Genomic DNA, 26439 nt, shown 5'->3' with positions numbered 1-26439 from the left:
GAACAGGGCCCATTCCCTGCCCAAAGGAACTGAATGTGACAGGCTGGGTAGGTCCCTGGGCTGGCATGTAGATGACTCAGGCCACATCTGACTTTAGGCCTAAATGACACATGAACTTCAGTGTCTAGAAAGACGACTTAAAGGTCATAGGAAGTGGTAAGTGGGCCCTTGGGAACCAGGTCAACTGTTTGCAGCTCCCTCAGGGCTACTAAGTTCTGAGTGCTGACTCAGGGACTGATCTGAAGGGCTGTAAAATCCACAGCTCCAGGAGAGGGTCCCAGCGCTGAAGGTCAGAATGACTCTGGGCCCCCAAGGTAGGAATTCCTTTAAGTCTGTGTCCAAGACAAGGAGGAACTCTCCAGTGGACTACTGAGAAGTGCCTGAAATAAAGAAATAAAGACTGATGACCCAGACTTGGCAGATTTGGATAAGTAGAAGCAAAACTGGCACCACCTCCCTGAACATCTTCAAAGGTCTGAAATGATGAGTATCCAAACCCAAAAATCCCAGGGTTCTGATCCCTGCAGATGACAGGTTGACCAAGGAAGAGACTCTTGGGAAAGACAAAGGCAAGGGGCCAGGTGAGCTCTGCAGTCATGCCCTCAAGAACCCTCACTCCTCCATGCCCGAAAAGCCAGGTCTCCTCCAGACATCATAGTGCAGCACCACAAACACATGAGAGGACCATACAGAGTAGACCCTGACCACCACCTGTCTGGCTCACCCTCTGCTCTGTCCACTACCTACCCTGTCCACCCCTGCTCTGTCCATCCCCTGACTTGTCCACCATGCCTTGTCTATCCCCTGTCCTGTCCAACCCCTGCCCTCTTCACCCTCTCCCCTCTCATTGATTTGCTTAGAGCAAGAGGCAGCTCATTAGCTAAAGAAAAGAAGGGACTTGGGTGTTGAAAAGACTAGGCTTCTCTCCTGGCTATGGTCCTCGCCAACTGTACTTCCTTGGTCATTCCATTCAAACAGCGCTTTACAGTTTGCAGACACTTGCATATACGCAGTCTCCTCTGATTTCCACAGCACAGCGCAAGCAGCCCAGACATCACTGTTGCTTATAAAAGGGGAACTCTCATGGTCAGGACCCTTTTGGTTGTCAGTGACAAAACCCAAGTCAAACCATCTAAACCAAGAAAGAAAATTCATTGGCTCCTGTAACTGAGAAGCCTGGGGATGCTGTTCTGTTGGACCCAGGGATTCAAACAATGACATCTGTCTCTCTCTGTCTCTCAACATTCCTCCCTTTAACTCAGTGTTATACACAGGAAGGCCTCTCCTGAAGGAGTCACATGACTGCCAGCCGCCCCAGGTCACAGCCCCAGGGCTGGTAGTTTCCACTAAAGTCCTAGATCTAATGCTTATTGGACTGAAATGAGTCATGTGCCCACCCCTGGAGGAGAAGTCGGTCCCACCCAAGCCCTTCAGCCACAAGTGGAAGGGAGTGTTTTCCAAGGAAAATGAGGGTGTGTTAGCTGTAAGCTAGTCATGCAAAAACAAGAGGACCCCATGGTAATCCCAGGGGAAGCTGGGTCCTGATATAAAGATATAGATATAGATAGATATAGATATAGATAGATATATTTTAAATAGGCTCTCCTCCCGGTGTGGACCAAGACCTGGGCTGAGATCAAGAGTGGGTCGCTGAACCAGGTGCCCCATCCGTTGTTGTTGGGGTTTTTTTTCCCCTTTTTTCAGTATTTTTAAATCTGAAGTGACTGAAAAAGAACTGAACTTGTCACTCTCCCACTGGGCTAGTTGTGTCCCATACATGGTGTCACTTAAGACTGGATATCCAAACTTAGATAATTAATAGCCAGACTTAGGTAATGAGCTGATGTCACCCTATAAAGCTTATTGGGGCTGTGGAGCCAGGCCTCACCCTCTGGGTGGGAGTAGACTTTCCTATAGAGGAAACAGATGACCCAACTTTCAGCCACCCGGGAAGGAGGTCAATGGGGGGGCACTGGATGAGGACACAGGTTGGAACGAGAAGAAGCTCTTCCCCTGGTTTGGGGACCAAGATCAGATGGTGTGAAGACACCTGAATTTTTCCAGTGGGGGTAAGGCATGAGCATTCTACGGCCACATGAAGGCAGTGATAACTGAGATGGCAGTCTCCCAAGTAAGTCCAGCTTCATGGTTGGACAGTCACCTTTGGTCTTCACCTTTGGAAGGGCCCTATGATTGTTTCAACACCATATTGTCACTGTCTGGGGATCTTCTCAATATTTTTGGACAAGGAGTCCCATGTTTTTATCTGGTGTTAGACCCCAAACTGTGTAACTGTTGCTGCTGTCAAATAAGCATCCTTAGAGGATCTGGGCACCTGGGTGACTCATTGGGTTAGGGGTCCAACTCTTTTTTTTTTTAATAATTTTTTTTAATTTTATTTATTTGACAGAGAGAAACTAGGCAGAGAGGCAGGCAGAGAGAGAGGATGAAGCAGGCTCCCTGCGGAGCAGAGAGCCCGATGCGGGGCTCGATCCCAGGACCCTGGGATCACGACCCGAGCCGAAGGCAGAGGCTTTAACCCACTGAGCCACCCAAGCTCCCCAACACCCTCATTATTTTTAATAATTGCATGGTATCTCATTGTGTGAACACATGAAAATTAACAGTAAATCTGAAATGTTGAAGCTTATCAAAAGGTAAGATAATACTGTAACAAAAAAAGAAATGCCCCTGTATCCACTACCTGTATTTACTAAATGCTAGCATTTTGCTTTAAAAAAAAAAATGCCTTTAAGGAGCCTTCTATGAGGCATGTGAGTGGTAATTCCAAGGGACCTCTCAAAACTAGATGGGATCTGCTGGAGAGATGTGGGTGCGGACCCAAGCTATTACAAATCGGGAACCAGAAGGTTACCGTGGTTGTTTTGAAATCACAGGCCAGAGGGTGTGGCACTTTGGTAAAACTCCATTATGCAAAGGAGTCAATGGACCCCAAGAGACAAGGCCACTCAGCAAGAAAATAAAACACAGAAGCCCACCCTAGGGTGTCTGACCCCAGGTGCTGAACTCTTCTGAATTTGCATGCTGACATCACCCTCCCTGGACCCCCCGGGGTTCTCAGGGAAAGCAAGGCTTGACCTGGAAGCTGCCCCTTCTGATGCTGACTTCCCGCAGTTCTAGTGCAGCCCTGGTGACAATGTCAGCCTGGCCCAGGACACACACTGGAGCAGAGTCAGTGCCGGTGGAGGACATTCATTCGCAATGCAGATTCAAGACTCGCCTCCAGAGCTGCCCAGATGCCACTGGAAAGGAGCTTACTGCAGTGAGTCACCAGTAATTGGGTCTCAAGGGCAAAGGAGCCTAGCAACATTACCTCCTGGGGATTTGCCTCCATGAAACCCAACTTCAGGATAGCAACCCCAGGAAAGAAAGCCTAGATTTAATGGACACCAGCACCACCCTGGGGAAGATTCGCCTTCATTTTACCTCCACTTCCTCTCTCTTCTGTTCTCATGTCTCACTGTGTTTTAAGAGAAAATACTTTACCTCTCCACAGCTCCTACTTTCACTTGCCAAAAGTTTCTGGGGAAGGTCACAGGGTCTCTGGGATTCAGTCATTCTGCTTTTCTGGCTTATTATTAATCTTGCAGAGGCAGTGTGAAATTTTGAAATGAGGTCATTGTCTGAACTTTGCAACTCCTTCCAATGACCAGAGGACTGGCACCAGGCTGAGTCTGAGACCAGAGGCCGTGATCTTTTACTTCTTTGTCGAAGAAACTCTCACCATCCTTGACAGAGGGCAGCACTCTGTGGGGGAATGCCAGAAGGAAACTCTGTGTGACTGCTTTTCAAATGGCAAACCAACTGCCAGATCCTGAAATAACACAAAGTCACAACTGGGCATTGGTTGAGAATGAATTAAGGGAGGAAAAATAATATTAAAATAAGAAGAGCTGCATAGACTTGTCAGTTTGTACAGAATACCCCATGATGCAGACCAGCTCACTTGATGACCTTGCTAATTAACATGAAGCACGGAAAGTGGGTCCAGGGTTGTGAGGGACCCCCAAGCCACCTTTCCTCCTTGGGAGGAAAAAAAAAAAGGCAAATAATGAGCTGTGTCGCTTTGGTAGCACTGGTAAACTCCATTTCTTCAGTAGAGTGACAGGTACATGGGTATTTGTTTCATTATGTTTTATAACATATCTACACATTATATAGACACATCAAATATTTTATATCTTGAAAGAATAAGCTAAAAGGGGGCGCCTGGGTGGCTCAGTGGGTTAAAGCTTCTGCCTTCTGCCCAGGTCACAATCCCAGAGTCCTGGGATCGAGCCCCTCATGGGGCTCTCTGCTCAGCGGGGAGTCTGTTTCCTCCTCTCTCTCTCTCTGCCTGCCTCTCTGCCTACTTGTGATCTCTGTCTGTCAAATAAATAAATAAAATCTTTAAAAAAAAAAAAAGAATAAGCTAAAAAAAGGACAGGATTGGGGACATCTGTGTCTGAAACCCAGAATATAGGAAGGTGATGGGAAAGGGTGTGGGAGGTTTCAGAAACTCCCCAGGATGGAATTTTTATGCTGGTAACTGTAGTAGACACCTGCTCTCTGCTGAGTGGATGCTCTACCACACAAAGGTCTAGAATGTCTCTTCTGCATCTGTGACCTTAGGAGCAAAGTCTCGCCCCTTCTTTCATTCTGAACCTGTCCTCAGGAATTCCTTCAACAGAACTGAGTCCTTCACTCTCTCTTGATGCAAGAACTGCACACCCTCAAGACGGGGCCATGTGAGTTTGTGGTCACAATGGACTAGTTGGGGGAAGGGCTTGTGCTGGGCAGGGGGAAATCTGATTGAAGAGGCCCTTTTCCCAACTGATGTAGGGTTACAGGTCCCTCGTGAACCACAACCTTAGTCTGCGTCCAGATGCATTTGATTACTAGAGGACTCTGAGGGACCCTAGGCCACAATAGCTGGGATGTAACGGAGAGAATCCATGTCCAGAGAACAGCGTAAATGAAATCAGTGGCTGCCAGTCCTTGGTCCACATGTGAGTACCAGCCCTGGACAAAGTATCAATCAATTTGTAGGAGATTACACAGACATCCTAAGCCATACTGGCAGAAAGCCATCAACTGTCCTTTCTTAGGAAACCTGCCCACTATGCTGGCTTGGGCATACTCAAATGTCCTTTCTTTTATGAAATTAGGGTCATAATAGATAGTTTAATAGAAACGTTCTTAACCAAACCCTCTCTTAAACAATGTGCTGGATTAGCCAACCCTCTTCAATCTTTTGGTCAATCATACACACTAATGAGAATTATGTCAATTAATCCATATATAAAGTAATCAATTAAAAGTGCAAACAGGACGCCTGGGTGGCTCAGTTGGCTGGACGACTGCCTTTGGCTCAGGTCATGATCCTGGAGTCCCGGGATCGAGTCCCACATCAGCTCCACGGGGAGTCTGCTTCTCTCTCTGACCTTCTCCTTGCTCATGTTCTCTCTCACTGTCTCTCTCTCAAATAAATAAATAAAATCTTTTTTTTAAAAAAAGTGCAAACAAAGGAACACCTGGGTGGCTCAGAGAGTTAAGCCTCTGCCTTCGGCTTGGGTCACGATCTCCAGGTCCTGGGATCGAGCCCCGCATTGGGCTCCCTGCTCAGCGGGGAACCTGCTTCCCCCTCTCTCTCTCTGCCTGCCTCTCTGCCTACTGTGATCTCTCTGTCAAATAAATAAACAAAATCTTTTTTTAAAAAAGTGCAACAAAAAGGATATTGACCAATGTCATAAGAGGGTAAACAAACAAACAAACAAAAAAACAGTCATTTCTACAAAAACTAGATTGAATGCTTTGGAAACACTCAATAAAAGCACGTCATTTAAAAAGTTGTCCAAAAAAATGCTAACCAAGTTAGGAATGAGCGAGAGAACTGTAAAATATCAGGAGGAAAAACATAAAAATGAAGCAAGGTTTTGCAATCCGATTGCTTCACAAGTGTCTAGAGTGTCTTGCTCCATGTCAGAGAAATTGGAACAAGACCATACCACGTGGGCGGTTTGTGCAAAAAACAGTGATGAGCTCTTCCTTCAGCAGACCCGTAAGCAAAGAAAAGGCTTAGGTCTACATCTGACCACTAGCAAATTACTACACATTTAGATATTTTTGAGTAGAATGAAGTCACTTAAAGAAAGAACATACCTCTTTTACAGTGCTCTCATTTCAGCAGCTTTTTCAATGATCTGACCAATTCTCGGTTCCATTACATCGGAAAAGAATACACCTACTTGGTAAAAGAAAAGGCTGACCCCAATAGCAATCCCTCCCAATCTAAAAAAATATTGGTACAGGATATCAGCTGAGTCCAGCAGTCTGGCCTTCTCCAGGCTAAGTGGCTATGAACTCTGTTTCCAAGGTGTCAAGGGAACATAGGTTATCAGTCTCACTTCAGTGCAACATTTATCTTAATCGTGTATTTTGAGATTACTGGCTCCGTATATTTCTCTCCCTCCACTAATTCTCAAGAAGGCTCCATCTTTGGGGCACCTGGGTAGCTCAGTCAGTTAAGGGTCTGCCTTTGGGTTTAGGTCACGATCGCAGGTTCTGCCCCCCAACTGGGCTCTCAGCTCAGCAGAGAGCCCGCTTCTCCCTCTGCCTGCCGCTACCCCTGCTTTTGCTGTCTTGCTCCTTCTCTCTCTGTCAAATAAATAAATGAAATTTTGGGGAGGCTGGGGGTGGGGGGAGAGACATCTCCTTCTTCTGGAAGCCAAGACTATGTTGAAAGGAGACTGCCCAACCCTACAACTTTCATAAATGAGATCTTTAAATATTAATAATTTAAAAAACAAAGGAGGGAAACCCCAGCAACTTTAGACAGGCTATAAATAATTAGGCATTCAGTCAGGGCTGAATCGTAAAATATCTTGGAACTTGTCTGAACAGAATGTGCTTTCCTAGAAACCGTACAGCAAAATCGCCCTTGCCACTCTCACTCAGACCAGAGGAACCATATCTGAACTTCCTCATTCTTACAGTAAAGGTGCTAGTCTGGTACTTACAACCTGCCTTAGCAAAATCTTTACTGAGTGGCCGGATATGACCGAGACCACACCAAGATACCAATCTATAAACATTATGAAACAGTTTCCTTTCAAACAGCTTGCTTGTGTGTGTCTGCCTTCCTTCCCCTGGCCCTGACTACTTCCTCCCCAGCACTCTCTAAATTTCAGTTCAAGCTTGAACAAACTGGGCTGGATGCAGGGTGGATCCCTACAGACATGACCCAGACCCAAAGAACCCAAACGCTTCCCATGAGGACCACCAGTCAGAAGTCTGCTCAGTCCAGCTGCCGAGTGTAGAATGGGCCAGACAGCTTTCACAAACATCATGAGCAACAACCCCACCTCTCAGGACATGAAAAGGTCCCTTTTCAGACAGCCACTCACCCAGGTGGCTGGCATTTTGGATAAAGACATTATCTCCAGTGATATATCCAGCAGACATCTTTTGGAAGCTTGAACAAGGCAACCAAAAGTGATCAGAGTGGATCTTTCTTTCTAAGTGGATTCACCTTTCCTCAATTCAGCTAGGCTGCCAGAACCTTCCATCTCCAGCCCATATCCACCATTGAGATAAAGGCAGAATCAACCAGACTCTTCCAACCAAACCAAAATGAGCTAAATTCTAGTCTTCCCTGTTTTTTTAGATTTACATCAGAACTGTCAAGGCACTAATTTTCACTAGTGTCTGTGATAGATTGCCAGAAAGGATAAGTTCCTCACTATCCAGAATAACCATGTACTTACAGGTTCTGTTTGTTGCTGGCTGCTTAAAAACTCAACAATAAACTACTTTATGCACGATAGCTAAAACGGCACACGATACACTGGCCCAAGGCTTGCTTGCTTTCTTTTTTTTTTTTTTTAAGATTTTATTTATTTATTTGACACAGAGATAGAGATCACAAGTAAGCATAGAGGCAGGCAAGGGAGGGGGGAAGCAGGCCCACTGCTGAGCAGAGAGCCTGATGTGGGGCTCGATCCCAGGACCCTGAGATCATGACCTGAGCCAAAGGTAGAGGCTTAACCCACTGAGCCACCCAGGCGCCCCCCAAGGCTTTTTATTATTCTTATACTTCAACTCACTCTAGTCTTGCTCTGCTTTGAGCTTTTTCACTTAAAAACCCTTCTAAAGCCACTTCTTGCTCTGGATCAAAACAGTCTCACTGACCCCACCAGCTTAAATGACCAGCACGATAATATTAAGTTTGCCTAGGCTCTGCAAATTTCCCCAGGATGGCAAAGCGCTTGGGGTTCTAGGGAATCATTTTTCAGGGATTGGGAGCAGGAGCAGAGAACAGCTCATGCTAGGATGGACATCCACCAAGGCCACCTCCCCCAGACCACCTGGGGTGTCCATAGAGAAATCAGCAACCCCAGGACACACTAACAGCCACCCATAAACATGATTACCGCCCCTGTACCTGCTGGGGCACCTGCGTGTAGCCCAAGGCTAGCTCATCATTTCTTCCCAAGCCATGACTCCTTTCCCCAATGCTTCATCCAAGTCCCCACCAGAAGAGACCTAAGTGAAGTGATAGACCTTTGTCCTCCAGTCAGGAGGAATCATGGCCCTTTCTGTCTCTCCTGGCTTTGGGAAAGGAGAAAGAAATTTCTCCACTTTGTGTTTCTGGGAGTTTGATGCTGAAATTCCTTAGGTTGTCCAAGTAGCCCAGGACCCTTTTCGTAGAATGACAGACACAGGTGTCCCTGCTCCTGAAAGCTTGTCCTGTGTTCCCATGCCTGGACTCTCGCGTTATTTATTCATTCAAGGCAACATAAAAACATTCAAGAATCCACAGCGTACAAGACCTCAAATCTAGGCACGGGGAATACAGCAGTGAATGAGACTAAGTCCTCGCCTTCAGGCAACCTACAGCCTCGTGGAGAGGGGGAACAATAAACTCACGTTCCAATAAACAAGTTCATAAAGCTGGGCCTGCTATGAAGGAAGTAAAACAGGGCAACAGGACAGAGAAACTGGAGGTGGCAGCAGGAGTTACTGCCATGAGGGTGGGCGGGGAAGTCTACTCTGGGAGGGGCCATTTGAGTTAAGATGTGATGATAAAAGGAAGCTAACTGGTCACACATCTGTGGGGAGAACATTCCAGAAAGAAGAACCAGCAAGTGTCAATGCCCTGAGAAAAGAGAAATCTTCATTTTTTTTTTTTTCTTAAGCTTCATCTTTTCAAAAAGAGAGTAGCTAGAGCTGGGATCATAGGGGCAGGCAGGGACCCGTGCATCCCCAGGGATGTCCTGGGCTACAGAAGAACCCATCTGAAGGTGATAAGCCACAAGTGACGGGTCTGTGCCTTAAAAAGATCATTCTGGCTGCTGGAAGGAGAATGGTCTCTGGGGCCGGAAAAAAAAAAAAAAGAGGGGCAGCAGGCAGGGGACTGGCTGGTTGCTTGGGCTCGGCTGGTAACCACGGAGACAGAGAGCCATGCCACCACGCTGGGATGTGGGACATACTCTGGAGGGTGGGCTGCCAGGACTCTAGAACAGAAGTGGTAAGCCTGGCACCCTGTGAATACCCGTTAATGATCCCTGCACAAGTAGCCCACAGACCCCCTCTTCCTTAGACATGTCGTGCAGGACAGTGTCCCAGACACCGGACTCAAGAGCCCAAATGCCCAAGTTCAAATTTCCACTCATCTGCTTCCGAGCGACAAAACTTGGTACGTCACTGAACCTTTCCAAATCTTGATGCTTCATCCGTCAAATGGGGGCAATGATTAAGACACCCTCATAGGGTTGTTGAGAGGATTCAGCTGGTTACTGGGGATAGAGCATTTAGGGAAGGAGCCTGCCACACAACATGTCTGTTTCCTCTTGACGCCGTAACAAATGACCACATGTTTACTGGCTTCATTAACACCACATCAGTTTATTCTCCTACAGTCCTGAAGCCCAGCAGGACAATCTGTTCCACTGCACTAAAGTCAGGGTGTTGGCAGGGCTGGTTCCTCCTAGATGCTCCAGGGGACACTCCATCACTTGTCTTTTCTGGCCACATCACTCCAGCCTCTGCCTCTATCATCAGCTGCCATCTCCTCTTATGACCTTGTCTCCTTACAAGGACCCTGGCGATTACACTTAGGGCCCCGCTGGAGAATCCAGGATACTCCCCCCATCTCAAAATCCTCGACGTCCTACATCCACGTGACTCCTTCTGCCATATTCACAGGTTCTGGGGATTGGGACACAGATAACTTTGGGGGCCATTATCCACCTCACCACATATGGTAAACAATAAATAAAGGTTAATTATTATTATAATCATTATTATTATTACTCCCTTGGCAGCTGCAGAGTATATATCCCCAACCCCCTTCCAAGCTGTATGGGAGAAAAGCCAGCTCCCTCCCGAAAGCCCCCTGAGACCAGGCTTCAGTCACCGGTTGGTCCCCGTGAAGCGACTAGGGGCAGGAAGCAGACAGAGCAGGAACAGGCTCACAGGCCTTATGTGGGGTGGGCGAGGGGCGCCTGGAGCCCAGGCTTAGATCTCCTGATGCTGCTGTATTCCATGGATTCCTCGTGGCTCCTGCTGGGAACGTGGGCAACGTGGAAGCTCATGTTGCAATAGGTTGCGTCCTGATTCAAAAGCTCCCAAGAAAGATCTGCATAGGGAATCTCCTCCTTCTGGAGGGGGGCCTGGAATGAAGAAGCCCAAGGGGTCAGAGAGGCCGGCGAGAGGCTTTGCCCATCGAAGGAGGAGGCCTTGGATGAGGTGGGAGCACAGAGCCTTCAGGGAAGGCTACGCCCACACCCTCCAGCTCGCGCCCCTTTGGCTCCGCCAGCTCCCGGAGTCCAGCCGCAGCAGGAGACCCTCCATCCCCTCCACGCGAGGGCAGCATCCTTCACGTGGAATTCGGGGCCAGTCCGGGTCCCTGCTGTCACTACAAGGGCCATGTCTACTGGGACTCAGGGCCCCCAGTGCTGAGACCAAAGGGGGACCCTCCCAAAAGCCCAAAGCCTGGGGGAGTTGCACAGGCAAGTCTTTCAGTGGCTGTGGCTTGGCCCAGCACCCGCCCCTCCTCCTCTGTGCCCCCGCGGGCGGGAGAAAGCCCACCCTCAAAGCGAGGATAATGGCAGATCTGGCTCCAAACCCCACAACAGCCCCACCGAGAACACACCATGGTGACATATTCCACTTCCGGCTCGTCATCCTGGGCAGAGGAGGAGGGCTTTGTGCAGCCCTTCTTCTGGGAGGACTTGTGGGAGGTGCTGGTTGACTGCAGGGCCAGGTTTGCATAGCAGATATCCGCCTCCCCCTCCGGGGGCTGGACCACCTTGGAGAGAAAGCCCAGGTCCTCTTTCCCGCTGGGTCACAGACCTTGTGCTTCCCTTTGTCCCCCTCTCCCAGCTTCCTCTGAAACCCCTACACCTGCCCCCTTCTGGCTGTTTCCAGCGTCACTACCACCCCCCGCCCCCCATCCCCCCGGGCCCTGCAGCTGGGCCGGGAGACACTTGGGCACATAGTTTGTGTGATACATTTGGAGCCCAGTGCTTCTGGGAGAAGGAAAATGAAGATGGAGAAAAAGGAGCTGTCTGGGGTCTCTGGTCTGACCTCGGGGACTCTCTTACCTGCTCTGGGGATACCCCAGCAGCTAAAAGACAAAAACAATCAGAATTAGAAAGCCCATCCCTAGACTCTGAGGACTCCCCCAGGCCTGGGGAAAAGAAATCTGGGGGGGGGGGGAGTGAATTAGGTTCCAGGCTCAGAGAGATGAGACCTGGTTCTAATTTGGACTCCCCAGATGACACACTGGGTGACATTGCTCACTTCACCTCTCTGAGCTTCCACCTGAGAAACAAGGAGACCTCGCCCCCCCCCCGCCTCCCACTCCCCCACCCCCCCCACCACCCGTCACAGAAGGGCGATCAGCTGATTCAGTGGCCCTGCCACCAATGGGCCCCCGTGGGGTTGTTTCTTTCTGCACAACTGCAGACTCAGACCAACTTCCCTCCCTGGAATGCGTGCATTTCCCTACTGGGCTGGTCATTGGGGAGTCAACTCAAAGTCACACCTGCCTCCCCAGCTGCCCAGGAGCTGCATCCCCCCCCCCCTCCCCATTTCCATGGTGTTTGATTTATATCTGTCTCATCGCCTTTGTCCTACTGAATTCCAGTTAGTCCTCCGGTGGGCTGCAGGCTGCTGGGCGGCTGAGCCCGTCCCTCCTTGCATCACGGGTGCCTGGCCAGTCCTAGAACACAAGTGTCCCCTCCAGGCTGCACCCTGAGTGGGGTGCACAAGCTGGGTCAGCATCTTATGGACCAGCTTTCAAGTGCCTGTGGTTCCTGGTTCTCTCTGCCCACCACTCCCTCCAATTTTAGAGCCAACAGAAATAAGTTCCAGCTCTGGTTTTTTTGTTTCAAAGGCCTAGATTTTGAGAAGCACAGAAAGTACTTAATACTTTGGTCTCAGACATACACTGGGGAGGAGGTGTAATGAGCAAGAATGAGTCCTCCCCCCGTCCTTGGCTACAAGAGTCCCCAGGCTGTGGTGGGGGAGGGGTGCTGGAGAGCACCCCAAAAGAGCTGAGGCCCTGGTGAGTTCTGAGGAGGGGGTTACATTTTCCATGAGGATGTGGAAGCAGAGCCAGCCATCCGCCCCACACTCAGACCCACACTCCAGCCCCTAGGCAGCGTCCGCCGTATCTGATCACCTTCGTTCGGTTGCCTCATCTTCCTCAAAGCCAAGAATGAGGCCGCCACCAGGAGAAGCAGCAGCACAGCCACGGTGAGGGGAATCAGGATGCTGAGCTTCAGGGAGTTAGAGCTGAAAACGATAAAATAGCACCATGCGCCCCGCCCCACCTCCTGCTTCAGGGCCGCACCCCAGCCACCTAGTAGCAAGGAGGGCCACACACCTTTTGACCTGCGGACCTAGGGTTTCTAGCTTGGGAACCCCATTCCTGGGTGCCTTCAGAGATGGTTAAAAAAAAAAAATCTCTTTTTTTTTTTTTTTTTTTAAAGGAGAAGAGGGTTCCACAAGGTTTCTTTGGGTCTAGACACCTAACTGAAATTGCATGGCAACAGGGTGTGGAAAGGTCTCTCTGCTTCTACACTTGCCCCTGCTGTCCTGGAGTAAGGAGTGTCCCCCACCCCCACAATTCAGGTTCATTCAGAACCTGTGAAGGTGACCTATTTGGAAATCAGATCTTTGCAGATGGAATCAAGTTAAGACGAGGTCCTACTGCATAGGGAGGGGTTCTAATCCAATGGATGGTGTCCTCACAAGAGGGAAGGTAGCCACACACAAATACACGAAGGAGGAAGGCCGTGTGACAACAGAGGCAGAAATTGGGGTCACGGTGTCACAAGGCAAGGAGCCCCAAGGATGGCCAGCGGAGACCATTTTCTCCCTTTAAGCCCCAAGAAGGAGCCAACCGTGCTGACACCTTGATCTCAGCTTCTGGTCTCCAGACTGTGTGTAAATAAATGCCTGTCCTTGAAGTGGCCTGGGATGGGGTGCTTTGTTAAGGCAGCCGGAGTCTGAGTCTAACGCAAAGGCTATCTCTTATTCAACACTAGTCACAGTATTTGTAGAATAAACTCATCAATCAATGAATTAAGTAACTCTATCTGGCACCTGAATTCTCTCTCCACTGCAAGTATCTGGAGGGCAGACAGCTTGATCATTCTGTTCGTCCTAGTATCCTCTCGTACTCCCCAAGACAGTGAGGGCATGAGCGAGAGCTCAATAATTATTTGTTGAATGAATGAATGAATGAAACCATCTCACACTGATCAAAGACCCAAAAATACAGCTTTGATTCATAACTATTGCTTATTGAAAGCAGGTTAGTAAAAAGGAACTTTTGAAACAGAGGGCAAATGGGAGAGTGGGAGAGCAGGGGTCCTGGGTGGGGACAGAATAACTGGGGACCTCCCGCCCAGATTCTACAAGAAGGTCCAGCAAAAGGAGATCACAGCAGTTCTAGACAAAGTCAAGAGGGCCAAGGAGGAGACAGAAGGAGGTCTCTCAGCTTCCAAAAAGCTACTTCAGCTGCACTGGCTGGGCAGAGTGCTAAGAAGCATGAGAGAGACTCAGTTTCTTTCTCTATAAAATGGGCAGTTGTATCTGCCTACTTGTCCTCATGAAGCAGGTCAAGAATGAAGAGACACTGGACAGAAAAGCCCTCTGTGAGCTGGCAGGTGTTCTCGAGATGGGGCAAACCAGGACTGCTGCTCTTGCCATAATGGTAATTAGGGGAAACAGGATGTCCCCAAGCCCTTCCTGTTCTCCTGGTATGTGAACCAAGAGCCATCCCTGTGGCCCCACAATGCTGGTGCCCCCCACACACAAACACACACGGGCCATGCCATCTGCATTGACTGCCTGCTCATCAGTCTCCCTCCCTGCACTCTGAGCCCCTGGGGAGAAGCTCCCTGTTTATGCCTCCAGAGCTTAACAAGGGGCTGGCCATGGAGAAGTTACCTCAGTAAAAATGAGATGGAGGAATGAATACACCAGCACATCTATAAACCATACTGGGCTCCAGGAGGAAGGATCTGGGGAGGCTCCAAGGACAATGTAGGGCCTGATAGCAAGTAGGAAGGCTTGCCGTCATCCTCACCTTCTCAAAGGAGGCGAAGAGGCTAGGGACAAGCTCTGGCTGTCTGGCACCTGGGACTACAAAGGTTCTTCCCTCCCACCCCCAGCTCCACAACTGGAAGAATTTGGGCCAAGTAGACCACCGGAAACAATGCACCGGAACTGGCTTACCTGTCACTGGACTGGTAGCTGCTCGCAGTCTCTGCTGTCCCAGTGGACATGGTGGTTGAGGGGGTAGTGGAGGTTGGTACTGTAGTTGGTGCTAGGCATACAGACCAAATTATACACTGTTCAGCCTGCTAACCTGTCTGCAGCCCTGCCCGTGGCTTTGAACCTGCCTGGGGGTGGGGGAGCGCGGGGAGCCTGGAGCTGGGCCATGGGAAGAGCCTATAGCCTGGACTGCTCATATCTCCCTGGCCACTAGGAGACTCAGCCTCAGAGGCAGGAAGGGCTGAGTACGGGTCCAGGGAGGATGTCGAGCAGGCCCTGGAAGGGTTAGAGGGGGCCTAATGTTACCTGGGGGCAAAGGCAGCTGGAGCTGAGCTGGACTTAAAACCCTCCCACTGCCCATGACAAGGCCTCTGCCAAGGTCTCCCCCAGTGTCATTGATCCAGAAAGGACAGAAGCAGAAGGGGGTGCTGGTCCGGTGGCTAACACTCCCAAGATCTGTGACTCCTAAGGTCAGGACCACCCCTAAACAAACTCAAAATGTCCTTTGCCTTTGTTTGGGCAAGTTATTAAGCTTCTATGGGGAGAAGAGTCACTTCTCAGGAACATTTTCCAGATTCAATAAGACAGTGAATGTGCTGTGCTTTGCGACGGTCACACGCCTTGCAGGTTCAGGAAGGGTGGGGTTCTGTGGACTCTGCGCTGTCCCCTTGCCACAGGTCCCTGTGATCTGGTGCTGCCTGTCCAGAGGTCAGAGAAGCAGAGCCCAACAGACCAACTCATTCAAACCAAGGCAGTGGGACCTCTGAGCTGTACTTCCCAGGAGTGTCTGCGTTCTAGAAGTACTGAGGAAGAGAACATCATTAAGCCCAGATGTGTATATGGCTTGTAATGAGATTTCAGGCACCAGAAATGCAGCCCTTTGAATGGGATGTCTTTTCGGACCTCAGGAATCAACCACAGTACCCTGACTGTACTGGGCCTCTTCCTTCTCAGCCTGGGTATGGAACAGGAGGAGGTGGGAATAGTTACTCTCAAGTCCTGGCCCCAAACTCCAGAACAAGCAGAACTCCAAAACACTGGCAAGAACTGTCGTCTCTGGGTTACATAGAAGAAGATCCCTTTGGTCCACGGACTGAAACTGGGACCATCACCTTGACCTCTATGGACAGTGGATGCAGGCGTGGTGCTGTGCAGCGAAACACCTGCCCAGAAAGGCTAGATCCCATCCTGCAGGAGGTGCTGGGAGCCATGAGGGCATCTAAGAGAGGCCCTGTGTCTCCCAAGCCATGGGGTCAGTCGGGGTTCTGGGAGTACTCAGGACTCAACTCCCCTGTGTGACAGTTCACTCTGAGCGACACTAAGTTATGAGAAAGGAACTTCAGGGACCAGGACAAAGAAGACCCTGAAGAGATCCATCCACACTCATATACAAACTCTTACCTGGGTCAATGACCACTTTAACTACGACCCCAGAGTCAACTCCAGTCCTTTCAATCCCACACCAGTAAGCGTCTGTATCGTTCCACCTGAGCTTCTCCATGGTCACCGTGAACATCTGCGATTTCCAATCGTCCTTGATGGACACTCGGTCATGCTTCGCTTCCCGCTCTGATCCGTCGGTACGAACGAGAATACGGCAGGAACTCCACACAGCTCCTCGACACCACCACTTACGGTAGATCTTCCACCCGGGTTCATAGCGACAGTGCACGGCCAGTCGGCCCCCAACGGGGCCTCTGACTGCTGCTGGACCTGTGATGTCAGCTGAGCCTAGAAAATACAAACCCATGTGCCCGTCATATCCCACCCGACCCACGGAGGGCAACGGCACAGACTCCTGCATCACAAGTAGCCCCAGTAAACCCAAACGCCTGATGAGTTGAGTGACAGTCAAGGAGGGAATACACCTTCCACAAGTCCTTCCACTTTGTCCTTCAAAACTCCACTGGGTCAAAGACACCATGGAAATCACAACTGATTTCCACCATGGAAAGCACAACTCTACATCTCAGAGAAACAAGAATGTCCCCACGGAGCAATGACATCTTCTGATAATCCTCCCCTCCCCCTCCCTGTGGTCAATGTCATCTGGAAGCAAATGACCCAAGCGAAGGCACGGCCACAGTCCGCTTCAGCCCATTGTCCTCGTGCGAGATGTGGGCTCTGTGGTTTCAGACCTTTTCGTTTTTCTAGAGTCGCCAGGAATCTGGATTTTGTGTGGAACCTCCCAACTTGGAAACACTAGTGACCAGCACATAAACAGAGCAAAGGAATTTCTGTGTCTTTAGAATCCTAAAAATTATCTACAAAACTCTCTGGCAAATTCATGATTGGGACATACACTTTGATGACTGGAAATTGTTTTCCCCTGAATATTGACTATTCAAGGACTTTGATGGTTCTTGAATCCGTTCTTTTTGTTTTGGTTTGTTTTTCCCAGAAAGTTAACCTCTTTCATGGAGTATGTATTAGCATAAAGTCCTCCATTTAGAAAGTATCCTTTTATAATTAAAATGTCTGTATCTGTTCTTATTACACGTTCAGACCACATGAGGTCTGTGAGTTGTGTGGATTACACTTGCTGCAGGATATCCCCCTTCTGTTTCTCCTAACCTCCTTGTTTTTTCCTGCATTAAACCACTTTTGAGATTAGTTTTTATTGTTTTTATTTCCTAAGTTATTAATTTGTCGTATGTGTGATTTTATTCCTCTTCTTTCTCAGAGATTACTACTTGCCTTTTTCCAGTTTGCTAAGTTAAAGGCAGTGATAATTTCCTTCCTTTCTAAAATGAACTAAGGTGTGTTTAAGGCTAAGATTTTACTTTCGTCCATTTTAAAAATTGAGATATAAATCATGTATCATGAATTTTACTCTTAATTTTAAAGCATCTATCTGGGGTTCTTGGGGTATTCAGAGAGTTGTACAGCCATCACCTCTAATTCCAGAATGTTTTTGTTACCTCAAAAGAAACCCTGTGCCTGATTCACCCCCCCACATAACCTATGTCCTGTCTGTAGATTTCTTTATTCTGAAATCTACATTTCATGACCACATAGTCATACAATGTGTGGCCTTTTGTATCTGGCTTCATTCACTTAGCAGAATGTCTTTTAAGTTCATCCCTATTGTAGCGTGTGTGGGCACTTTGTTCCAGGGTAAGGACAGGGACATTTTGTTTACGCGTTCGTCAGTGGAAGCTATTTGAATTAATTTCCCTTTTTGGCTATGTCGATTAATGCCTCTCTGAACATGTATGTACTACTGGTATTTGCATGGAGATATGTTTCCGTTCTCTGGAGTATAACATACCATAGGACACTTAAAACGGTAAATGAAGAGGGGAAGGGTTTCCCACAAGCGTGGCTGGATCCTGTCCCCTCTCGCCATGCTCCACTTAGGTCAATGCAAGGAAATTAAGAAGGCCAACATAAAATAGCAAATCACTTCTTAAACTAGAGGGACATAGAAGTGAGCCTTTATAACATCTCTGAGTGAAAGGGAGCACTTTCAGGGTGCCTGAGTGGCTCAGTGGGTTAAGTCTCTGCCTTCAGCTCAGGTCATGATCTCAGGGTCCTGGAATCGAGACCCGCATCAGGCTCTCTGCTCAGCGGGGAGCCTGCTTACCCCCCTCTCTCTGCTTGCTCTTCTGTCTACTTGTGATCTTTCTCTCTCTGTCAAATAAATAAATAAAAATCTTTAAAAAAAAAAAAAAGACTCCATTTAGGTTAAGGAGGGCATGTATTGCATGAAGCACTGGGTGTGGTGCATAAACAATGAATCTTGAAACACTGAAAAAATGAAATAAAAGTGAAAAAGAAGAAAGACTCCATTTAGAAAGTTGGTAAGGGGCAAGAAAAGAAAAGGCACAAAGAGAAAATTCAGGTGGATGATAAAATTGGAAGTGTTCCATTTAAACAATCTAGCAAATGAAAATATTTTAAAGTGATGTCATTTTCACATATGAAGCAAAGTTAAGTTTTTTGACTACTATATCGCTGACATGGGTGACGTGACATGGACAAGAGGAGCAGCTGCTGTTAGAGATGTAACCATTCAACCATTACGGAAGGCAATGTGGCAATTATGTATCAAAATAATCATGCCCTTTGCTCCAGTGATTATATGTCTAGGATTTGGTCCTCAGGAAATAATCAGAGAAGCTAATAAGAACATATGCACTAAGATTCATTACATAATTATTTAAATGGTTTGTCTTTTGTTTTTGTTTTTTAAGATTTTATTTATTTATTAGAGAGAGATCACAAGTAGGCAGAGAGGCAGGCGGGGGTGGGGCAGGTTTCCTGCTGAGCAGAGAGCCCAATGAGGGGTTTGATCTCAGGCCCCCGAGATCATGACCCGAGCCGAAGGCAGAGGCTTTAACCCACTGAGCCACCCAAGCACCCCTCATTACATAATTATTTAAGGAGCAAAACTGAATGAGGTTAACATCCATCAATTAGGATAATAAGTAAACAACAAAATATAATGCAGATACTGTTAATTATGATTAGAAATACTGTTAATTATGTGGAAAATCCTATGAGGTGAAAATATTTTTTTAAACATCATATACAGCACAGTCTCAACTAACTTTTAAAATATGCGTAGAAGATGGGGCACCTGAGTGGCTCAGTCATTAAGAGTCTGCTTTCGGCTCAGGTCATAATCCCAGGGTTCTGGGATCAAGCCCCACCTTGGGATCCCTGCTGGGAGAGAAGCCTGCTTCTCCCTCTCCCACTCCCCCTGCTTGTGTTCCCTATCTTGCAGTCTCTCTCTCTCTCTCTCTCTCTCTCTCTGTCAAACAACAACAACAAAAATTCTTTTTTAAAAAATATGCATAGAAGAATAGATTAAAAGGAAACCAGTAAATATTAAATGAACATCAGGTTGCCTTGGGCATTAAGATGAGGAACACAGAATTTTTTATTTTTCTGGACTCTTCATTTTTTCTGTACTTTCCTAAGTATCAACAATGAACATTAACTATTTTCAAAATGATGGGGCAGGGGGGCGGAATAATGCCTGGGCGGGGCTGTTTCGCGGCCTGGTGAGCAGAATAATGGCTTCTTACGGATGTCTACATCCTAATCCCCAGACCCTATAAAATACTGTAAAGCAGCTCACACATCAAATGGGACTTTGCAGATGTGACTAAATTAAGGGTTTTGAGATGGAGAGAGAATCCGGGAGCGTGGGGCGGGGCCAAGGACCTTATCAGAGGGAAGCAGGAGGGTCAGAGTCAGAGAAGAAGGGACACTGAAGGTCAGGTGGGGCCACACGCCAAGGACGCAGCAACCTCTGGGCCGTGGAAAAGTCATTAGGAATCTGATTCTCCCTCAAAGCTACCAGAAGGAACGCAGCCCTGGTGATCCTTTAAGACTCTGACTTCCAGACTGTAACATTATAAATTTGTGTTCTTTTAAGCCACTAGGTGTGTAGTCATTTGTCGTGGCAGCTTTAGGAAACTCCTAAGGTGACATTAGCCCATCTCACCTGAGCGCAGACGTTGGGCCTGACTCTTGAACCATCTGCTCCACTAGCTTCCTGGAAAGGTCTGTCCGGGGGCCCACTCCCCCACCAACCTCGGCAGAGCACTACCCTGCTGTCTGAACCATCCTGACACCGGAGGCAGCCCTGATGGGGCGTCTGGGGGGCTCCGTCGGTAAAGCATCTGCCTTCGGCTCAAGTCATGATCTTAGAGTCCTGGGATCAAGCCCCCAGGTCCAGCTCCCTGCCCGGCAGGGAGTCTGCTTCTTCCTCTGTCTGCTGCTCTCCCTGCTCGTGTCTCCTCTCTCTCTCAGATAAACAAATTGGCAGCCCTGAGCCCCAGGGAGCAGCACCCCCAGCAGGCATGGTTATTTCCAGACTAGTCGATCGGGAGTAACCCTAGTTGAGGAAGAAGATGAGGAATGTTTACGGGCTCACCGTCAGGGAGGCACAGGATGGACCCCAACTCCAGCATGGCACAGGACGTCAGCCAGTGACCACTCCGTGGGTCTTGTCCACGTCCACCACCACTTAGGGTGAAACCAAATGTGGACAAAGCAACTAATATTTCTCTGAAAATAGCAGCCACAAATCTCTTCCTTTCTCACAAAAAATGAAGGCTGTAAAGCCAGTGGGAGCTCTGGCTGGTATTTGTTTCTTGTATAGCTTGGAAACAAGGAACTCTTCAGAGTGAGAAGCCATGCAGGGTAAATGGGCGTCTTGTTATGGGAAGTTCCCGGGAGAGGCTGGTGAGGGGGCACAGGTTCACAGCACAGACCAGGTTCCTGCTGAGCACACAGCTGTGCCTGCTGGCTTCCAACTGACATTTCCACTCTGCCTCGGTCACACCCATACACCTGCACATGCACACACACCCCAGCATTATTCTCACATCTGCTCACCAACTTCCCCTGTTTCCAGATGTCAGGGGGAAAAAGAAGCAGTCCTTTATGTGCATTCGCTGCCCTGCTGACTTGCCCCCTAATGTCTCGCCCAGAATCGGCTTCAACATCCCCACGACCCATCCTCAGCTTTGCCTTTACAAACCTTGCGGTCCTGGACACGTCACTTTCCTCCCCTAAGACTTTTCCCCCAGACACAGTGATATCTTCCCAATCTGCCCCTCCGGGCTGCTCTGAAGCATGTGAGGAAGCCACACGGCCCATCCATCTCTCAGGCCCGCTCAGGGTCAGGTCAGCAGGCTCAGGCCCCTATCACAGCCTTTGTGCTCGCTGACGCGCGTGTCCGAAAGTCTGCCTGCGATCCTAAGTGCCTGCTCCTTCTCAACCCCTGGGCCTCTGCTCAGGCATCTCCTCCCAGAGGCTCCTTGCAGTAGCCCCCTTCATCAACAGCGCCACCCCCCTCCGTGTGTCCTCCGAGGCTCACAATGTCAGGTCCCCGAGCTCAGCTCTCCTCACAGCACCTACCACTTCTTGGAGGTATCATTATCACTTCTCTAACTGATGGCATGAATGATCAAATTCGACCACAGAAAGGACCATCCACTTGCCATGAACACCTGCTTCCAGAGCCTCAGATCCCTACAATGCCAAATGCTACCCAGAGATTTTTCTACCAGGAGAAGTCGACTGCTGCTGATTCTCCCCTCTGCTCCTTGATGACGTTCCTGCTCACATACGATTCCCTTACCGTACAATTCGCCCTTTTATAGTGTACAGCTCGGCGGTTCCTGGACATGCACAAAATTCGCAACCATCACTACACCGAATTCCTTTCTATCACCCCAAAAAGAAACCCCTTACTCATTAGCATTCACTCTCCTGATTCCTTCCACCCAGCTCCTGGCAACCACTAAATGTACTTTCCATTTCTATGAATTTAGGCATTACGGATATTTCGTAGGTATGGAATGATACAATAGAGGGGCTCTTGTGTCTGGATCCTTCCGCTCAGCATAATATTTCCCAGGGTGGTCTGTGTTGCAGCATGTGTACGCGTTCATTTGTTTTTATGGCTGAATAATGTTCCCTTGAATGAGTATGCTGCATTTTTTTAAAATATTTTATTTATTTATTTGACAGAGAGAAATCACAAGTAGGCAGAGAGAGGGGGTAAGCAGGCTCCCTGCTGAGCAGAGAGTCCGATGGGAGACTTGATCCCAGGACCCTGAGACCATGACCTAAGCCGGAGGCAGAGGCTTACCCCACTGAGCCACCCACGCACCCAGTATGCTACATTTTATTTGCTCATCCGTCAGCTGATGTACATTTAGGTTGTTTCCAGTTTTTAACAATTATGAATAATGTTGCCATGAACGTCTGCATACAAGTTTTTTTTTTTTTTTTAAGATTTTATTTATTTATTTAATTGTCAGAGAGAGACACAGAGTGTGTGCACAGGCAGGCAGAGGCCGAGAGAAAAGCAGGCTCCTTGGTGAGCAAGGAGCCTGATGCGGGCCTCGATTCCAGGACCCTGGGATCATGACCTGAGCCGAAGGCAGTGGCTTAACTGACTGAGCCACCCAGGCGCCCCTGCATACAAGTTTCTACATGAGCATATGTTTTCAGTTCTCTTGGGTATACACCTGGGAGTCGAATGGCCGGACCATGTGGTAATCATGTGTTTAACATTTTGAGGAATGTCAAACTGTTTTCCAAAGCAGCTGCCCCATTTACATGCTCACAGGCAATACATGTCCTCTGTAATTAATGGCAAGAGTCCCTGTGTTCAGTTCTTTTTTTTAATTAACATATAATGTATTATTAGCCCCAGGGGTACAGGTCTGTGAATCATCAGGCTTACGCACTTCACAGTATTCACGATAGCACATACCCTCTGCAATGTCCATATCCCCACCACCCTCTCCACGCCCATCTCCCCCAACAACCCTCCGCTTGTTCTGTGACATTAAGAGTCTCTTATGGTTTGTCTCCCTCCCGATCCCATCTTGTTTCATTTATTCTTTTCCTGCCTCCTAAACCCCCCATATTGCATCTCAATTTCCTCATATCAGGGAGATCATAAGAGAGTTGTCTTTCTCCAATTGACGTATTGCACTAAGCATAATACCATCTAGTTCCATCCCTAGTGTTCAGTTCTATGGAAAAGAAAAGTTGGGGATTATGGCAATCATATTCTTTTCCCTCTCCATGAGATACATTCACTCACTCAACTAATACTCGCTATTTGTAATCTATACCTGGTATGTTTGTAGGAACAAAAATTCCTGCCTTCCTAAGGCTTATGTTCTCTCAAGGTGGGAGAAGGGAGGAGTCAGACAGTAGAGAAAAATAATGCAAGGGAACTGCTATTTTAATGAAGTTTCTTATCAATGAAGGCCTGAGTAAAAATCAAAGACATGCAGGATATGAGGGACTGGAACATGTGGTTATATGAAGAAGAGCGTTTTGGGCAGAGAACGGCAAGTGCAAAGGCCCTGAGGCAGAAGTGTACCTAACATGTTCAAAGACCATGTAAGAGGCCATTCTGGCTGCGGTGGGTTGAGCCGAGAGAGCAGAGTAGAAGAGGCGATCGGGGAGGTGATGAGGTCAGAGAACCAGGTGGTAAACCTTTTAGCTTCTGTAAGGACTCCGTGTTTCTACCCTGAGTAAGACAGGAAGTCATTAGAGGGTTTTGACCAGAGGAAGGACAGCATCTGGCTTGCATTTCCCAAGGATCATTGTGGGATATGAGAGATGAATGCCCCCAGCTTTTGCTTGAGTACCTAGAAAAGATGGAGTTGCTAAACACAAAGATGGGAGAGAAAGGAATTTGAGAGGAGAAGATATGCTGAGGTCACATCCGAAATGCCAACATCTTAGTGGAGAGTTGAGTGGGCACTTGACTAAAAGATTCTGGGGTCCTGGGTGATGTCCAGGCTGATGATACAACATCAGGCATCATCTGTATAGAGGTAGTATTTAAGCCAAGAGAGGAGAGGAAATCAGTGAGGGAATGTCTTTAGAGCTCTAGAAAGAAAAGCCCAAAACTGAGCCCTGTGGCCCTCCAGCATTTCAAGGTCAAGAAAATCCCTTAATTTTTAATCCAAATGGTATCCATCTGCTCACAGTTTCCTTCCACCACCATCCCCATCTTAGCCGCTCAGCAACTTCTACTACTTCCTTCTACCCCAAGCACCTAGAACCACGTCTTCCTCCCTGTCTGGCAAACCCCCAGCTTTCCTTCCTCCAAAGCCACCTCCATACTCACTCCTTCCCTTCCTCTAAGACATTCTCGAAGGCAACAGCTCTCCCAAGCAACCAGGGCTCCTCTGCTTCTCCTACACCGGAGGACCCCTTAGTCCAAGTCCCTCCGGAACAACCGGCCCCTGGGTGGTCAGGAATTACACGCTGTGCTGGGGTGGCCGACACACACAGACTCACTACTTCGAGACACTGCTTAGAAACACGGCCTGCTTCCAGCAGGACCCGCGGCTGGGCCCCCGCCTCCCTCCACCAGCCGCTTCATCCTGCCCCAGAAGCTCTTCTCCAGTACAGACCCAGGCCCCACTCACCTGCAAGCCGGAAGAGGAAGAGGAAGGACAGCAGCAGGTACATTCTCTCTTCACACAAGCCCCCCTTGGTGGAGCCAGTCAACTCCGACTCAGCCCCAGCATCTTCCACCCTTCTGCTCGCCCCACTCCGGCACTTCCTCCTTCGGCCACTTCCCACTGGTGAATAAGCAAAAAAGAGGAAGGAGCGAAATCTCAAGGCAACAGGCAATGCAGCGCGTCTCGGTGATCATGAATAAGCTTTTGAGAAATGCTCTCCTGTCTGCAGCCATGAAGGAGTGTCTTCAAAGAGGACTTTGCCACTCCTTCTAGGCCTTGGGGAAATTTGCAGACGCAGACCCAGGGAGTGGGGCTGGCTCTTACTCAGTCCTTCTCCTCAGGTGGGAAGACTGGACAGAGGGATGCCGGCTCCATCACAGAGGTCTTGCAGAGCCGAGGTTGAGGGACAAAATACTAGACACAGGGGATGTCAGGGTGTAGCCTTGGGAGTCCAAAGGCCAGGAGTGTGGCTGCGGGGGGACAAAGTCCGAAAGCCAGAGGAGAGATTCTAGACCAGAGTGGAATGAGGGGGAAGAGAATATCAAACACCAGACAACAAAGAAAGGCTCTCAAAGAGTAGGGATATGTGAGCAGGGACCTACTGGTCCGATGGGCAAGAGGGGCCGCTGTCCTCAGAACATACTGGAAACTCTCACTGCTGTGCCCCAGACCACCAAGTAAGAGCCTGTGGATATTGATACCGGCCAGAATCCTCCAGAAACTTGCCGCTTAGACCAGGGCCTCCTTCCTGAAGAAAGCTGCTCCTTGCTCCTGGCGACTACCCCCTCGCTCCTCACCCCTCGCCTTATCATAACTACTTACAGAAGTAGGAAGAAGGTCAGCCCCAGCTTTGCCCGTCTTACTCCTTCTTTCTGCCAACTTTGTGCCCATCGCCCATCCCTCCCACCAGGACCCCAGCAAGGCCCGGGGTGGAGCACAGAAGCCAGGACATGTTGGGCCCTTTCTCATATTTTGCCCCTGGAGCCACTTTTGCTAAGTGTCACACACATACCCTGTGACATCTTGAGAAGCAAGTGAGTCCCAACGAGGGACATACGCCCCTTACAGCCTGACCAGGAATGAGTGGGTGTGCAAGCGGCCTATTTGCACACACACAAAACCACAATGGCTGATCAGCCAAGCTTTTCCAGGATGTGGCCAGAGACAGCCTTCCACTTTACATATCTCCAGAGCATAAAGTAAGGTCAACGACTAGGGGTTAGGGCTCGGTCAGCCCTCCGTCCCCACTCTCACCAAGCCCATAACTGCACAGTTATGCTGAGAGACATCGGCCTCTGCTGACAAGGACACTATTTGGCTCCAGGGGAAATGACCTAGGAGTTAAGCAAGCTGGGACATCCCTGAAAACCAAGGGGTCAGATGTTTTGAGAGTTGTAGGTAAACTTTCCTTTCTTGCGAACAGGCGGTAAGGAATGACAAGCATCTGAGCAGCTCAAAATCCTGCCTGGGGCCCAGCCCTCTGCTCCTGGGCCCAGCTTACCCAAGTGTTAGGAGTTAGTTGGACAATTAGGCAATCAGGGTCAGTGTCCCCACAAGAAAATAGGACAGCTAAGACGAAACTGTTCCAGCATCCTGTCTTACAGCTTAGACAGGACCACCATGGCCTCCTGTCCCAGCCTCTCTGCCGGAGTCCCTTTTGCAAAAACATCCTGAAACAATTAACCTTAAA

At 48.8% G+C, this 26439-nt stretch overlaps 2 protein-coding genes across 5 annotated transcripts in view; one reads left to right on the top strand and one right to left on the bottom strand.

Annotated features, from left to right (window-relative positions):
- Positions 1-26439, top strand: part of RAB37 (RAB37, member RAS oncogene family) — a 57204-nt gene that overhangs the window by 9519 nt on the left and 21246 nt on the right. The gene's annotated exons all lie outside the window — the stretch shown is intronic.
- CD300LF (CD300 molecule like family member f) lies at positions 9887-24931 on the bottom strand. Of its 3 annotated transcripts, none has more exons than XM_059148757.1 (7): positions 24714-24931; positions 16192-16521; positions 14752-14842; positions 12689-12801; positions 11607-11629; positions 11156-11311; positions 9887-10673 (listed from the first exon to the last, which is right to left on the bottom strand). In XM_059148757.1, the coding sequence occupies exons 1-7, from the start codon at positions 24754-24756 to the stop codon at positions 10482-10484; spliced, it is 948 nt and encodes a 315-aa protein (XP_059004740.1). In that variant the 5' UTR covers positions 24757-24931; the 3' UTR covers positions 9887-10481. The 3 variants fall into 3 exon arrangements, with proteins under 3 accessions (XP_059004740.1, XP_059004739.1, XP_059004741.1); XM_059148756.1 differs by having other exon boundaries at positions 14752-14785; positions 24714-24869; XM_059148758.1 differs by lacking the exons at positions 12689-12801; positions 14752-14842 and having other exon boundaries at positions 24714-24869.

The sequence above is a fragment of the Mustela lutreola genome, chromosome 15 (assembly GCF_030435805.1).
Source record: "Mustela lutreola isolate mMusLut2 chromosome 15, mMusLut2.pri, whole genome shotgun sequence".
Taxonomy (NCBI): Eukaryota; Metazoa; Chordata; class Mammalia; order Carnivora; family Mustelidae; genus Mustela; species Mustela lutreola.
This window is presented reverse-complemented; position numbering and strand designations above follow the sequence as displayed.